This window comes from Rattus rattus, chromosome 8 (assembly GCF_011064425.1).
Source record: "Rattus rattus isolate New Zealand chromosome 8, Rrattus_CSIRO_v1, whole genome shotgun sequence".
In the NCBI taxonomy this organism is placed as follows: domain Eukaryota; kingdom Metazoa; phylum Chordata; class Mammalia; order Rodentia; family Muridae; genus Rattus; species Rattus rattus.
This window is the reverse complement of record NC_046161.1, coordinates 76,130,177-76,147,265: the sequence shown is the minus strand read 5'-3', so window position 1 is coordinate 76,147,265 and position 17,089 is coordinate 76,130,177. Positions and strand designations below refer to the sequence as shown.

Here is a 17,089-nt window from a genome sequence, read left to right as displayed (position 1 = left end):
GTCGGGGAGACAAACACACATACACACACACACACACACACACACACACACACACACACACACACACACACACACAAAAATGTCAGTCAGATGGTTCACAATGCAATCCTGGACACAGGCAAAAAAAACCCAAATTCAACCATGGGCACGTGTGCTACCTTGCATATGGAACATCATTTGCACCCCTGTGCTCAATGAACACTTATTAAATAGATATGTGAATCAATAAATTAATTGAGTCTTCTTTTGCTTTTTTTTTGCTCTCACCCATAGTTTGCTCATCCTGAGGCTGTCATTTATGAAAGCATGAAATCTGCAGTGGAAACAGCATACACTCCATGTGTGCAGTAGAAACTGCATATACTCCATGTGTGCAGTAGAAACTGCATATACTCCATGTGTGCAGTAGAAACTGCATATGCTCCATGTGTGCAGTAGAAACAGCATATACTCCATGTGTGCAGTAGAAACTGCATATACTCCATGTGTGCTGTAGAAATTGCATATACTCCATGTGTGCAGTAGAAACAGCATATTCTCCATGTGTGTAGTAGAAACTAGAAACAGCATATACTCCATGTGTGCAGTAGAAACATGTGTGCAGTAGAAACAGCATATTCTCCATGTGTGCAGTAGAAACTGCATATACTCCATGTGTGCAGTAGAAACAGCATATACTCCATGTGTGCAGTAGAAACTGCATATACTCCATGTGTGCAGTAGAAACTGCATATACTCCATGTGTGCAGTAGAAACTGCATATACTCCATGTGTGCAGCAGAAACAGCATATACCCCGAGTGTTCAGTAGAAAGAGCATATACTCTGTGTGTGCAGTAGAAACAGCATATACTCCGTGTGTGCAGTAGAAACAGCATATTCTCCATGTGTGCAGTAGAAACAGCATATACTCCATGTGTGCAGTAGAAACAGCATATACTCCATGTGTGCAGTAGAAACAGCATATACTCTGTGTGTGCAGTAGAAACAGCATATACTCCATGCTTTATCCATCTGCTTCCCTCATATGAATACCAAACAATAGTGAAGATACAAATGCCTGCCCAAGATACCCCTCCCTCACTGTCACTAAAATACTAATCTTCATATTGTTCAATAAAGCCCCTTGAATATTTTTTTTACTGTGGAAGAATTGCCACTGGTATCCCATCTTCTTTGACACTTACTCTTATAGGTTAAGGCCAGCCATTAACCCCTTCCTAATACCCCTTTAAATTTCTCCTTTTCATTTATTCAGCCCTAGATTAAATTCTGGCAAACAACATGACGCCATCTTCAACAAAGCTCTTCCGATGAGAAGACCATTATTCTTCTCCCCTACACAATGGAGTGAATTCTTGGGATAAGAGACACCATGCTCGTTATTAATTCCACTCATTCATGACGTCAAACCCTCCCTCAGCGATGAAGAATAGAAGACCTGTTAGTGTACTTTAACCACTCTCTACCTTAAGTTCACTAACAAGATCTACTTCAGATGCAGAAGCAATGTCACAAGGATACGGGCTCATGTCACCCTCATAGTTTTCAATCCTTAGCATGCTAGTTAATGACTACCAGGGTCCCACATCATATCTTGGTGTGGCAGGAAGCATACAGGAAACAAGAAGTTGAGGAAATGATGTTCTAATCCCTATTTTCATGGGCACCTTTCTCTTCCTCCAATTAGCTAGATGCTGTCTCAGTTGCTTTCCTCCTTTCATCTGCCAAAACCGGACCCCAGAAAACGTAGTCAGAGCTCTCAAAATCTGCCGAAGCCTTTTAAGGATCCACACACTGGATATCAACACATTTTCCAAAGTGAATGGAGAACTTTAAAAAGAAAGAAGTTGTCTACTGATTAAGAGTTGTGCCTGGCACAAATCACTAAAAATGCTGGAGACAGATGCTACATGGTGTTCGGGATTCTCTCATTTCATCTCCCTTCCCTACTAACTATCTTCTTTTATTCTTTCTTCAATTCGTTTTTCACTACTACTGAACATTTCAGTAAAATAGACATATGGTATAACTCTAGGACCAGATTCTACTTATCCCTTCTGTAGCACAGTTCCCTAGGAATATACTCCTCAATAAGAAAGTATTGAAAATCAATCGAAATGCAAAAGTATCTGGGAATCCTAAGATGCTGTATAAACCACTTCCACTCTGCTTCATTTAATTCTAGATTGTTCTATTGCTTCAGTGGACAGTTGAAGTAAATTATGTTCCCCAGCCTCTCAAGTTTTCCAGAAGTATTCAATTCAGCATCCGTTATGAGTCTCTGAACACTTGACAAGTACTTGATAGTCTGAAAACTCCAGAAAGAAATACTTAATAATATCTTTTTTCTTTTCATTTTATTGGTTATTTTGTTATTTTATTTATTTACATTTCAAATCTTTCCCTCTACCCAGTTTCCCCTCCAGAAGCCCTCTATTTCCTCCTCTCTCCCCCATGCCTTGCCTTTATGAGGGTGCTCCCCCATCCGCTCACCCACTCTGGCCTGGCCTAGGCGACCTAGCATTCCCCTATCCTGGGTCATCAAACCTCCACAGGACCAAGGAGCTCCCCTCTTGGTGATGCCAGACACTGCCATCCTCTGCTACATATCCAGCTGGAGCCATGGGTACCCCCGGTGTACTCTTTGGTTCGTGGTTTAGTCCCTGGGAGGATTGGGGGCAGTCTAGCTCTGATTCTCTGGAACAGCTTTTGTAGAACAAGTCATTACATCCCTTCAAATTACCTATTGTTTAACCACTACGTTCTCTTATTTTACTGTCCTTTTGTTTTAACTCCCGTTCGCTCCATTTATCACCTCCCCTTTAACAGTTACTCACTTTCTGTGCATGCTAAGAGATTCCTATTTTTAGGTTTGAGATGACAAGTGGAGAGACAGAATACTTCCAAACACCCACACTAGATACTGGACTTGAGACTCCAATGGGAGGGAAACTTATTGTCATTATATAATTATTAGAAAATTTCTCTCAGAGGAACTGTAAGTGAAAGATATAAAATGAATTATCACGCAGCTGCTTAGTATCTATAAATATTCACAAATATCATGTGCAACATGTTGGCACTACAAATAGAATTTGGATACCAAGCAATACTGTTGATATCATGGGATCTAAGGATAGGCATAGTTCGAGATTGCTGTAATTTTTTACATTTTGCCATTATATCAATCCTATAACTTCAGAGGAGATAAAGAATGATTGATTATTCTTATTATTTGTTCACTGTGTATATTGAAGCAACCCATTGTCAAAAAGGACTCTATGGAGACAGAATATGGCTATAAATTATGCAGTGTTATAATTTTAAAAATTATAATTTTAATTTTTATGATTAAATTTTATACAACTATAATTGTAAAATATAATCATAATTATAAATTATTTTTAACTGTTTAAACTATTAAATTAAATATTAAATTATTAAGCATAAATAAATGATAAAATTATTGAATATAATTAATAAATATTAAAGTATTAAAATTACATTAAGAATTATAAATCGAAAATATAACTATGAGATATAATTATATTTTAATTATAATTATATTATATAATTAGAATTTTTATAATTAAAATTATAATTTTTGGTTTACACACTGAGATTTAGTAACATGTAGATAGGTAGTCATCATGTTTTTCACATACAGTCATCATGTTTTCCACATACTAAGTCTGTATGCCATGCACATAATCCCTCCCAGTTAGTGTCTCTCTACTACCCACTGCATGCATGTGTTCAATACATTCGCACACACAAATATAAAAATGCCTCCTTGCCTCTGCTCACCCTTGCAATGGTAGGCACAAACATCCTCTCCTGCCCTCACACTTCAGGTCTCCCTGTAAGTTTTACACAATTACAATTCCAACTATTATTTAAAGGCTAAGAAAAAAAATCCTGACTATATGTTTTCAGTTCCTGCCTACCCATCTGCTCTGAGCTTTCTGATCACATATCTACCTTCCCTCTACATTTCTACCCACGTTTGCTGGGATTATCCTCTATCAGACAAGCCTACACTCTATTCAAAGTGTTTTCTTATAAGTTTTCTGTGTGCACATACAAATTATTACAATCCACTTCATAAGTAGGGTGGGAGTCTCAAAATTCTTAAATTCACTTATAGCCAGTCTCTGAACTCATTCCCACCATACATCACAAGTGTCTATTTTGGAAAAAATCCAAAAACATCTGTCTTTTAATAAAAGTTCTGATTCTTATGAACCTAGTTTAATTCATTAATCTTCACACAAAATGTCTTAGTCTGTTTTCTCTTATTGCACTTTTAAGTGGTTTTAACCACAGCCTTATAATAGGTAAAGAATACATGTTTATTCAGCTGATACTTTAAAAGGTCACAGCTAAGTGGCTACATTTGGTAATAATTTTCTTGATACTAGGGACTCTCTGCATAGTTCATAGATCTACTGTAGAGTTAAGAATTACAGGGTAAGAGTTCAGAACATAGAGTCCAAACTGGTCACTAATAACAGACCCACTCTGATAATAATCCATTAATATACTAATGAAGTCACTTTCTGTGGGACCCAACTAGCCATATCTTTCAACAGCTCACACCAAGGATTACATTTAACATGAGTTGAAATCATGGACTTTGGTGAAAGTACACAGAATACTAATTGTATCCCTGAATCCAGTGACTGCTATGTTCTCATCCAGTCACCACAAAATGTATTTAACACCTTGCAATAATGTGTTAGGATTTAGTCTGGAACAATCAAAGATTCCTCCTTCTCCTCCTCCTCTTTGTCGTCGTCATCATCATCATCATCACCATCACCATCATCATCATCATAATCATCACCACCACCACCACCACCATCATCATCACCATCATCATCATCATCATCATCATCATCATCACCATCACCATCACCATCTCCATCTCATTCTCCTCCTCAATAAATTCAGACTCTAGATCAGGAGGTAAAGCAGCACCCAGGCAATCTTCCACAGAATGGCTCATGGAAGATGAAATAAAGTCAGAATGGTCAGGGGAAAGCTCATAAAGGAGTTGGCATTTAGAATAAAATCCGAATGAAGAGATGCAATACGTCAGAAAAGGCAGCAGAGACACACCCCTGAAAGATGCTTTCCAGGCTATAACTAGTTTCTGATGGGAGTGTGGACAAGGTGGTGAGGAAGAGGTGAGGAGAGCTGGCTTCATCTATGAGACACTCTAGCAACTTTTCATCAAAAATGAAATAGAGCCAGGAGAGATTTTTAGGCAGAGAAGTAACGGGATCTAATTTAAAACATGATCTCATTTACATAGCTTTCCCTGGTTACCAGAATTGTTTCCTAACCATTCTTCTGCTTCAAACTAAGTTCCTGAATGAAATGAATCATATGATGTATGTTCCAGTTTGCGCTAGGGAACCCTGCTTTGCCTGCACTGTCCCAATATAAACTCTAATAAAATCACAAGGGTCTCATTGGGGACATTTACGTGGTGAACTAAACAATGATGACAACTTTCCTCAGTTGATTTTTAGGGCCTTTCCCAGCTTTCTGAGGTCAACTCTCCTCCTTTCTTCTTTTCATTGCCAGTTTGCTTACTGGAGCTCTTGTTACTCAAAATGCAATGCTAAGGGATTCTGGATGGGGGTCGGTGTACTCTCTACTTCTCTCTCTTAGCTCATATCTCTGTCTTTTGCTAGATCCTCTGAAACAATGTCATTCACGGGTATACATACCTGGGGAACAGATCTCCCAAAGAATTAGGCAGGACGAATGGCTTCTTTGGAATTTTGCCAAAGCATTTCTTGCCCTCTATTGGAATACATCACAACTAAGTTAATTTTAAATCTGTTTCTCCTACCAGAATGGTGGGTGATCGATAGAGAAAATAGTGCCTCATCTTACATGTTTTAGGGTCTTAATTCCTCTCTAGAACTGGTACTTTGTAATTTACAGCCGTTGTACAAGAGGAAAAACAAAACAAAAAAAAAAAAAGAAAAACAAAATAGTAGAATTAAAGAATGAGGTTTTAAAATGAATTCTACATTGGCCACAGACATTGTTGTGCTGAGTGGCAGTGTGTATGCTGTACAACACTCACTGCCCTGGGTGCAATCCTTATTGCAACAATCATAACAATGATGATACAGAGTATTTCCACCCTGGAGTCATTTACTTCTGTTACCTTAATCTCCTAGTCTAATGTGGTTTCTTCATTAGGCAGGGACAGTAACTTCTAATAAGTAACTAATTGACTAAAGAGAAAAAAGCCTATGGGAACAAGAAGATTATGTCTACAGTTTCAAAAAATTCTCAACTTTGTAATAAATTTCTAGATAACTATGGTATAACAGGTTTAAAATCACTGAAAAGTGATTCACGTACTCACCATTCTTAAACAACCCGGAGGAAATCCTACTCAGGAATAGTTTTTGACGTAACTGTAGGACTTCTGCTTCTAAGGCTTCAACTTTTGACTTCTGTTTGGACTCCTGCTGGGTCACCAAGGTAGCCAGTTGCTCTGCATACTCTCTGCTGCTTCTGTCTGCTGGCTTTGAGTGGATAATCGCCAAGGCCAGTGCCAGCTTGGACGTTTTCAAATACCATGTCTGAACATCCATCTTGGCTTTGGTCCCTACCATATAACGAAAAGGAAATTACAAAAGTTCCCTTTAAATTTATTTTCCCTTGTGTTTTATTTGAACAAAACAGATCTTTCAGAGTAGGGCTAATTTAAAAAGTTCATGATATAAATTGATACCAAGTAACAGAAACAAGATTCTCAGGAACTGAAAATTGATATGAGTCCTTATGGGGTTCCCCAGTCCACTTTAACATGTTTATTGATGTCCTTGTTCAATTCATGTTTAAATAGTCATATTAGTGAGACTTCATGGGTGTAGCAACTGACGTTACTAGGAAACACAATGTCAGAGGCCTCAAACAGACACAAAGAACTAGGGAAGCAAGGAATACTGAGAGTGGGAGAAACAGTCTTTCCCAGGGAAAAACATATGGTCATATGGCGAGCCATGAAAACAAATACAGAGTAACATTAGCAGGCTGAGCGGAGGATGAATTTAGCAATATATGTATGTGCACACATGTACACCTATAGACACAGCAATAATTAATGAATAGGGAGCTCACAAATTTAAAACAGAGACAGGAGAGCTATATAGAAAGATTTGGAGGGAGAAAAAGAGAAGGGGAAATAATGTAATTAATTTACAATCTCAAAAATAATATAACAAAAAATCAAGTATTTGCATTATTGAAGTAGTGCTTCCAACTACCCCAATTGATGCCACGTGGATATTTTTCCAAAGCATTAGCATTTCATAGTCTTGAAATATACACACATTTAAAGGGAGAACATGATGCAAAATCGACTTAGTTTATTTTCATCCTGTCTACTGAAGGGTAAGTGCTGTGGCTCCCACCAGATTGTCCTGGATTATCACAGAGGCTCCAAAGAGAAAACACACAATAAAACTGTTCACTGAGCAGTTAAAATACAGTTCACGCCTCTGCAATGTCTACTTCCGTGCGCCACATTCAGCTCTCTGCAGAGCAAAGCCATCTGAGTAAAAACGTATACCTCTTCTGAACATGGACAGACTGGCTTTTCTTGCTATTTCTTGGCGTCGTTTAACAACTACGCATTGTATTCACATATTTAGGTGTCACTATGGTGATATGAAGTACACAAGAGGATATGTATAGATTATATGTGAATGGTAAACCATTTTATGTAAAAGACTTGTGTATTTTCACGTCTTTATATCTGAGAGGCCCCTAGAACCCATTTCCCCAAAGCTCAGAGATGACCATGCAAAAATACAGAGTCTGGCTGCAACATTGATCCTGCTAACGACGTTTCACTCATATCTCATAGCTTACCAACTGTAATGTCTACTGTAGGGCTGCGATGTCCACATTCTTTCCCGTTTACATTGCTGCTAATGAATTTTCACCATTTATGGTGTCCTGACTCCATTGTAGTTGCCTGAGGCCTGTCTATGTATCCTTCCCAGGTATTTGATATGCCGCTGGTTCAGTGCACATCTACAAGTATTTGCAAATGTACAAAACCCCTGAGATCACATGCACTTATCTGATATCCATGCCATTGAGAAAAATGGCCAGGGCTGGGGATTTAGCTCAGCGGTGGCGCTTACCTAGGAAGCCCAAGGCCCCTGGGTTCGGTCCCCAGCTCCGAAAAAAAAAAAAAAAAAAAAGAACCAAAGGGGAAAAATGGCCCACTATAACCACCTCTCTCTCTCTCTCTCTCTCTCTCTCTCTCTCTCTCTCTCTCTCTCTCTCTCTCTCTCTCTCTCTCTCTCTCTCTCTCTCTCTCTCTCTCTCTCTCTCTCTCTTCCCCCCACCCCCATCTTACCCATTAGTTAAACAAGCTGGATGGATGGATGCAATGCCCAGGGCTTCTCTTGTATCTTCCTCCCCAGCACTGATTATAGACACACACAGTCACAGGTGTTCTCTACGTGGGTCGTGGAGATCTGAACCTGGGTCCTCCTGCTTGAGAGCTGAACCATCTCCCCAACCTTAATGATCCACTATAATTGTGATAAACACAAAGCTCTGTGTGCTCCTCACAGCACTACTTTTACATTGAAAACTGGGACTGACAATTGAATAGCTAAGAATATAATAAGGTCATGATTATAAAACTATTACTTAGCCATCAAAAATTAGGCATTAATAGGAGACATCTTATTTTGATGGAAAATTATTAATGATATACTGACTGAAGTAAATGAGAACACGGAAATCTAAATGATATACTAAAGTCTTCAATTATATAAAAATAGAAACACAGAAACTGTAAATTAATACTTCTATGTAATTTTATAATTATTAATTTTTACAATTTCATTTGTCTGTTATCATAATTATCAGCAGACATGTACCACATTTTATTAAACTTTCAAAAAGTTCATTTACAAAATGAGAGCACAATTTGAAACCTTTTACTGCCACTGAATAAACACACCGAGGACTGTACTAGTGAGATGGAAATGCTGCTTAGAACTATAGCCCAACTTATTGTAATTTTGGCAACAGCCATCCCACGTGCTTGCTCATCCTCCATCTGTTGTGTCAAGGATACGGCTAAGGATTCTGACACTTGTTACTCTCAGAGAAGCATCCTGCACGCAGATCACAGAGACATGGATGATCCTCCCTGACAAAGTAACCCTGCTGGTATACTTAACAGCATTAATACACACACACACACACACACACACACACACACACACACACATGCACAGCAGAAAAAAAAAACAGAACCAATTTAAATTTGTTTTAGTTAGAAAAAAATTCCTCAAATGCAAATGTGTATGGTGATGATGTAGCCTGGAAAGAAAAGAGTAGCAAAGTAGTTTGGGAAGACAAGAGCAAAGAGCTCCCCGGTTCATAAGTACAGCCAGCTCCAAGGCATCTAGCAGAAACACTTCATGGGTTTGGGTTCTTTGATTGACTGCATATTTAGTCTTTGGCTGGGATTTGTCTTTGAACCATGCTATTGGTCATCAGAAAATAAAAAAGATCAAATTACTAAGTCCTCCGGTTTGTTACTAACTCAGGGTCTGGACATTAATTATAACTGAATCACAAGTGAGCAGAACAATTGCTAACAGAGATGCCCGCTGCAGAGTGCAAGGACGTAAATCAGAGAAAACATATAGACTAGAAACTACAACCAATCAGACTGGAGTCCTGGGAAGGGAGGGAGGGGAGTAGGAAGGGGGGAGGGAGGGAGGGAAGGAAGGAGGGAGGGGGGAGAAGGGAGAGAGGGAAGGAGAGAGACAGGGCTGGGGTTAAAATTAGAGTAGCCATACACATCTATTTGCCCTAAAATTTAACGGAATAAGTACAAGCTTGAATGACATACAAAATATATATTTGGCTTCTGATGCAAAGCCAATTTTTGATGCAAAGGTCCTGAAATGCTTGAGATTAGAAATTCTTCAGTGACACAAGACACTCCTGTTCTGTTGAGGTAACTTCTAGCATGTTTTCTTTGGATACCGAGTGCCAGAAATACGAAGCCAAAACTAGACAACTGTTGGAACTTTCATTACTAACTCCCACTTCAACCTTGGGAGGAAGCAGAGATAGAAGACACAGATAATAATTGATCGTGCCTACCTAAGGACACCGAGAGCAGTAAGTAAGGAAAAACACTTTAAAGAACGGGGAGCAGAGAGCGCACATGTTAATAGGCATACACACCAAGATGGCGGGAGTATGCTGCATGCAAATGAGTATCTCAGCTTTGTGCACTCCACAACCCAGAGACCATTAGAATCTCTCCAAAGAGGTTGTCCCTGGCATGCATCCTTTGTGGCAGTCTCCAAGAGGCACTTTCCTCTCTGATTAGTAGATTATAAAATCCCTTATTTAGATGGACAGAGCCCAGGTAATCTGAAGACCCTGCCTGAGGCACCTGAAATTGTGGTAGTCTTCATAACTGAGCCATCATTCTTGTGCAATCTAACACACATGGATCACAAGAGTCAGGAATGAACTGAGCTGTTTGGTACCTCATTGAATAATTAGAGAATTCGATGCTGCAACTGGAAAGTACCTTAGCTTCCTAACGGCATTCACAAAGCCTTTTTAAATTCAATTTATACACAAATAATTATAGTAAATAATTAAAATGAACACTTAATGTTTCCCAAGTAAGTCTTTAGTGTCTTTGATTTTTTAGTAGTTTGAAATATAAAGGTCTATATTTACATTATATACATATTAGTTTAAATGGGATTTTCTTTCCACTTGGGAGAAGCTCTTACCATAAAAATCCTCCACTACGCTGTGGAATACTAATCTAGTGGATTCTTATGGCCCCTGGATTCTCCATCTGGCCATGAATGGTACTCTGTCAACATGGCTTCTGTAATTCTATCAGCCCTCTCTATTCTGTCTCCAAAATGAATTGTAGTGTGAGATTAATGACCCAAACCTTCTGAACTATCAAAACTGTTTTGAAGTATAATCCAATATTCTGAAGTTGCTTAATTTCCAAGAACATTGATCAAAATCCTATCATATCAAAATCCACAACTCATTCCTCTCTACCACACCAGTGTGAATTTAGAATAGATAATTATTTACAAGAATCAACTCTTAATATGGCATAAGCATCTACAAAAGGGTTAAGACCTTGGCCTTGAAGTGTAAGTTGGTTTTACCTTTAAGAAGTATTCACAGCCAAATAGGGAAATTTACTCTCACAAATGATTCATAAGACATTTAGATTATCAAAAAAAAAACAAAAACCTGTTACCAGATTGAACAGATAATACTAAAGATTAAAACACTTAAAGAAATGTTCAGTGCTCATGGTCATTGTGGAAATGCCAATTAAAATGATTCTAAGATTCCACCTTCTACCCATCAGAATGGCTAAGATTAAAATTTCAAAAGGCCAGCCCATGAGCAAGGGAGGACACTCCTCCACTGCTGGTGGGAATGCAAACTTGAACACCCACTCTGGAAATCAATTTGGCAGTTTCTCAGAAGATTGGGAACAGTTTTACGTCAAGACCCAGCTATATCACTCCTGGGTGTAAACCCAAAAGTTGCTCCACCATTCCACAAGAACACCTGGTGATAGCAACTTTATTTGTAACAGCCAGAAACTGGAAACAACCTAGGTGGCTCTCAACTGAAGAATGGATATAGAAAATGTGTTATGTCTAAACAATGGAATATTACTCTCTCATTGAGAACAAGGATATCATGAATTTTGCAGGCAGATGAACAGAACTAGAAAATATCATCCTGAGTGAGGCAGCTGAGACCCCAAAGGACATGCATGGTGTGTATGAACGCAGAAGTGGTCATTAGCCATAAAGTGCAGGAGACCCACGCTATAATCCACAGACCCGAAGAAGCCAAACAACAAGCATAGCACGGAGGAGGAAGCTTGAATCTTTCTCAGAAGGGGAAGCGAAACAGATATCAGAGGTTGATGGGAGAGGAGAACTGGTGGAGGAGGGAATGGGGAGGGAGGTGAGTCAGGGAGAGGAGATCATATGTAGGGAGAGTAGGGTAGAGAGAAGGAAGAGTGGTCTGTGGGGCAGGTGCAATGTCTAGACTTGCCAGAGACCTGGGAAGGCGAGAGGCCACAGAGGGTCTAAGAGAGGAAATTCTAGCTAAGATTCCATGAAATGGAGAATATGGAGACTAAAGTGGTCCCTTCCTGTAGCCAGGCAGGGCTCCCAGTGGAAAGATGAGGCCAACAGCTCACCCACAAAGCCTTGGACCTAAAATGTGTCCTGCCTACTAGTGACAAAAATAGAGCAGAGAGTGAGGGAATGGCCAACCAATGGCTGCCCTAAACTGAGACCCATCCCATGGGTGAGAACCAATTCCCAACACTATTAATGATATTCCCTTATGCTGGCAGATAGAACCTCTGAGAGACTCCACCCAACCACCAAAGAAAAGAGATGCAAAGGCTTGCACCCAAACACTAAATAGAGTATAGGGCATCTTACAGAATTGCTGGGAGAAAAACTGAGGGACCCATCAAGTACAGGGACTCCACAGGAAGACTAACAGAGTCAACTAGCCTCGGAGGCTCCCAGAGACTTAATCACCAACCAGAGTGAGCACGGGCTGAACACAGAACCCCTGCACATATGTAGCAGACGTGCAGCTTGGTCTTCAGGCAATTCCCCCAACGTCTGGAGCAGAGGCTGTCCTGAGCCTGTTGACAACCTGCCTGCATGTGAACCCAACACCCCTAAAGGAATAACCTTGTCTGGCCTCAGTGGGAAAGGATGTGTAGGTAGTGGGGGGAGCTTAACATCCAAAGGGGACTTCCCCTTCCAAGAGGAATGGGGGAAGAACTTGCGTAAGGAGGTACTAGGAGGTGATGAAGGACTAAGATCGGTTTGTAAAGTGAATAAAAATGAATCAATTTAAGAAATTATTATATATCATAGAATTAAGAAAAAAATTTAGATTTTTTTCTTAATAGGGGAAAACATTAATGACAAGACATTTGCTAAGAGAAAACATACAAATAGCTACAGCTATATCATAAGATGTTCTACATTGTAAGTTGTCAGAGAAATGTAGGTTATATACACAGCGAGATGTCACTCCTTGCCAAGGAGAATGATTTCTTTAGAGGATACGAGTCTATGCAGGTGCAGTTCCATATTATAGAATCCACTTTACCTGAGCTGCATCCAAGTGCTGCAAAAGGGGTGGGGGAGAAGAAGAAGAAGAAAGGTGGAGGGGGGAGGGAGAGAGGAACAGAAAGAAAAGAAAAGAAGGAAAAACAGAAAAAGAAACGAGAAAACAAGAATGAGAAGAAAATATTTCAAACATCAAAAGACAGTAGGTGTTTGCCTGAGAAAGAGGTGTATGTATGTATGCATGTATGTATGTATGTATGTATGTATGTGTATCTGATCTCAAGTATTTTCTGCAACAAAATTCAATTATGTGAGAACATAGCATTTAATTTGATTTGCTAATTTCCTAGTACATTCAAATGCCAAATATTCTAACTTATGCCAGTCTTTTCTTGCTATGAGAGTAACTCCAGCCTGCAGCACTCGTTCCATCAGTACATAACAGCACAACATCTATGCGCACACAGTTTTATGTTACAGGTAAGCTCTAAAGGAGAAAGACTTTATGTTCTGTGAATCCTAAAATAAATACTTGACTCTCCAATAAAGCAGGAAACTAAGAGACACTGGTGAAACGTTTCTTAAGTCACTGGGATGAATGTGATCAGACGAAGTCAAAAAGAAAAAAGGAAATACCTATGAACCATGCTAGGAAAATATGCACTTATCAAATATCAATATAGGGTCAGCGGAGCCCTAGAAATACCTATCAGAACAGTGTTATGAGACTTTTAACATAACTAGTTCACTAGAGTCTGGACAATGTCTAACATGTAATTTTTGGATTAGTTCCCACTGACAAATTCCCTAATTATTGCTACAGTTTCAGCACACAGTTAGTATGAAGTGCTCAGCAGATTAACATCATGTGAAGTTTTACATAACAGAATCAGGAGCTACTCAAGGTTTTAGCTCTGTCTACTTTAATTATTAAGGCAGCTTTAAAAGCCTTTCTAGCAGAGTCTGGGTGATGGGAGGAGACTGGTAAAGACAAAACAACACTACCTTTTCAGATTTCCATTTTTCTTTCTACTGCTGTTCCAGTCCCACCCAAACAGCCAACTATCTTTTCTCCCTTGTTGAAGGGAAAAAGAGTTCATCAACCATAGATCATAAACGTTAAATCTAGAGGCCTGTTGCTACTATTTTACTGCATTTGTTGTTTGTGTCCTCACTCTCTCCTTTCCGTTTCTTTGTTGTCAGAGGGTACATTTTCTTTGAATGTCTGCAGAAACACACATGGAATCAATGTATCACAGACATTTTATAAACCCTGAAAAGTGCACTGGCTTGGGCAACAAATCACGTAGTGTGTCACTTTGTAGATCCATAAAAGGAGATGGGTGCAGAGGGTTACCACTTACAAGTATTTAAAAAAAAACTAGTTTAGAAGAATTACCAGTGCCTCACAGGTATACTCCTATTTCATAAAACAGATAGGCATAATGCTGAAAATATATCAAAAATGCCTTCATTGCAAGGTATATAAAACATCTGAGGACCTATGTGACTCAAGCCCCTAAACTCCATACTTTTATATTATTGAGAATCTGTATTCTAGATATGACAAAAACTACACATCATAAAATGAAGAGACTGTGCAGAACCCAGATTGAAGAAACAGCCAGGAAGAGTAGCAGAGGACTTCCCTCAAACCGAGGATAGAGGGAGAGAGGGGGCCGCCTTCTGAGGACCAGCTAAGCCAGGTCTTCAGCTTTGGAGGATTAAGGACTAGAGGGAAGATGGAAAGGCAAGTCTCCAAGAATACACACATGGCCCTCTTCAAATAATGTCGATTTTGTAAATACTGCATTACATACAAAACAAAACAAAAAACCGTCTCCTAGCTGTTTATGTGACACCTACTTGAACTTTGGTTCTGTATAATCTCAGGACTCCAGAGAAACATTTGCTAAGTAAGATTACTTATTTTTACCTCTGTGATGATCCTCTGACATCTCAGGAAAGGAACGACAAAACCCTGCTAGCAACAGCCAGTGTTTCATGCCCTCTAACGGAGCATCATTTTTCTAAGACAATCTAATATCATTTTTTTCTGCTTGGATTTACGTTTTAAAGCAAACTACATTACAAATCCAGTTTCACAACCGTAAATCATGTATTAAGAAACAGAGATGATAAACATTAAATATCAACCTATGTTAATCGCTACACCAATTATAACAGCTAAGGTTGTAGAAACTTGCCAAGTCACATATCAACAGATAAATGAATAAAGAAAATACAATATACACACACACATGTGCACACCACAAGCACAAAATGGAACTTTTCAGCTGTAAAACAAAATGAAGCCATAGCATTCTTTGTAAAGGAGCAAAAAAAATCAGATTTTTAAAATATAGTTTTATTTTCTTTTGTATTTAAATCTAGGCTTAAATTTATAGATGTATGCATAGGTCCTGAAAGAGAAATAAAAGAAACCATGTATGGGAAGAGATCTTAAGAAAGGGAAGGAGATGGATTTAAAGAAAAAAGGAAAGAAAATATGTGTAACGTAAGAGCAGAAAGATGAGTTATACAGTGTGGTGAAATGGAACGCAGCAAGAATCAGGTAGTGAGTCAGGAGGAGTACAGAGGAAGGAAGACAAATAGAATAATGTATAATGGCATCAATACATATGTCATATATGTCTCAGATATATATAATATATATATAATTTCATAGTGAACTTAATACTTTTCATATTAAGGAATTGATTTTTAAAGAGGAAAACATGCTTTGAGCACAGAAAAGAAAGTAAGGAAGTTATGCGCAATCTGTGCTAATGAAATTGACAACTTATTATCAAATAAATAAATGTCCTGAAAAATATACTAGAACTGACTAAAAGACACAAAAGGTTTCAGCTTCATCTACGAAAGACATTGGCTTTTTATTTAAAAACAACACTGTCGCACTTAAAGATCACATGTCCTCATGACTTCAAGGCTGAATTCTAACAGAAGATTGAGAAGCAACTGCAAAATTTTTATTCTAAGGTTTTCAAAAATATAAAGTACAGAACACATCTTCACACTTTGGGGAAAAGAAACCAACAGGAAAAAAACAGCGTACCTAGTAATTAAAACCAAACATTTTGTGGTAATGGGCATCCACAAAAAACAGGAACAATAATGAAAGTGATAACAGTAGCCTATTCTCTTCTTTCTATTTCTGCTGGTAATAACATAATAAAAGTCATATAGATTAGGAAGAAATAAAATTATCTTTCAAATTATCCTTATCAATATTGTTGTGAATGTCTTTGAAAATAACTAATGAATCTTAAAGACTACAGAATATTTGAGAGAATTTATTCAGGCTAGAAATCAATTTCATGACCTATGGAAATTTTAATTTTAAAAACCTGTAACTTGGAATAGATTTAACAATAGATAAGACAGACAAAGCTCCAAGTAAACTGAGAGGCTCTTTGGTTATGGCTTATAAAACTTATTAGTGAAATACTAAATCCATCCCTACAATCAATCTATAAACACAATCCTAATAAAAATTCCAATCAATATTACTGTAGAATGTAATTAATAAATCTAAATTTAAATCAAGGGTAGAGAACGCAGTATATTCCTATACTCCAAACACTTGGAGATCAGAGGCAGGAAAATCACTGTAAGTTCAAAGTCAACCTATTTTACAGTAAGAGTTTAAGGACAGCCAGGACTTCATAAGGATCCTGTCTCAAAACAATTAATGAATTAGGTGGGTATAGTGACACAGGCCTTTAATCCATCCCAGCATGTGGGAGGCAGAGGTGGCAGACCTCTGTGAGTTCAAGGCCACCCTGGGCTACATAGTGAGCTCCAGGACACAGAACTACAGAGTAAAATGCCTTGCGGAGATGAAGACTACTTAATGCTCACAAGGTGTACATAGGGAGA

At 38.5% G+C, this 17,089-nt stretch overlaps 1 protein-coding gene across 1 annotated transcript in view; it reads right to left on the bottom strand.

The window, feature by feature from the left end:
- The window catches only part of Mei4 (meiotic double-stranded break formation protein 4), a 167,841-nt gene that overhangs the window by 132,546 nt on the left and 18,206 nt on the right, over nt 1-17,089 (bottom strand). The window contains exon 2 of the mRNA XM_032910002.1: nt 6,394-6,639. Within this exon, the coding sequence (XP_032765893.1) occupies nt 6,394-6,625 (232 nt within the window). The 5' untranslated portion in view covers nt 6,626-6,639. The remainder of the gene's footprint in view (nt 1-6,393; nt 6,640-17,089) is intronic.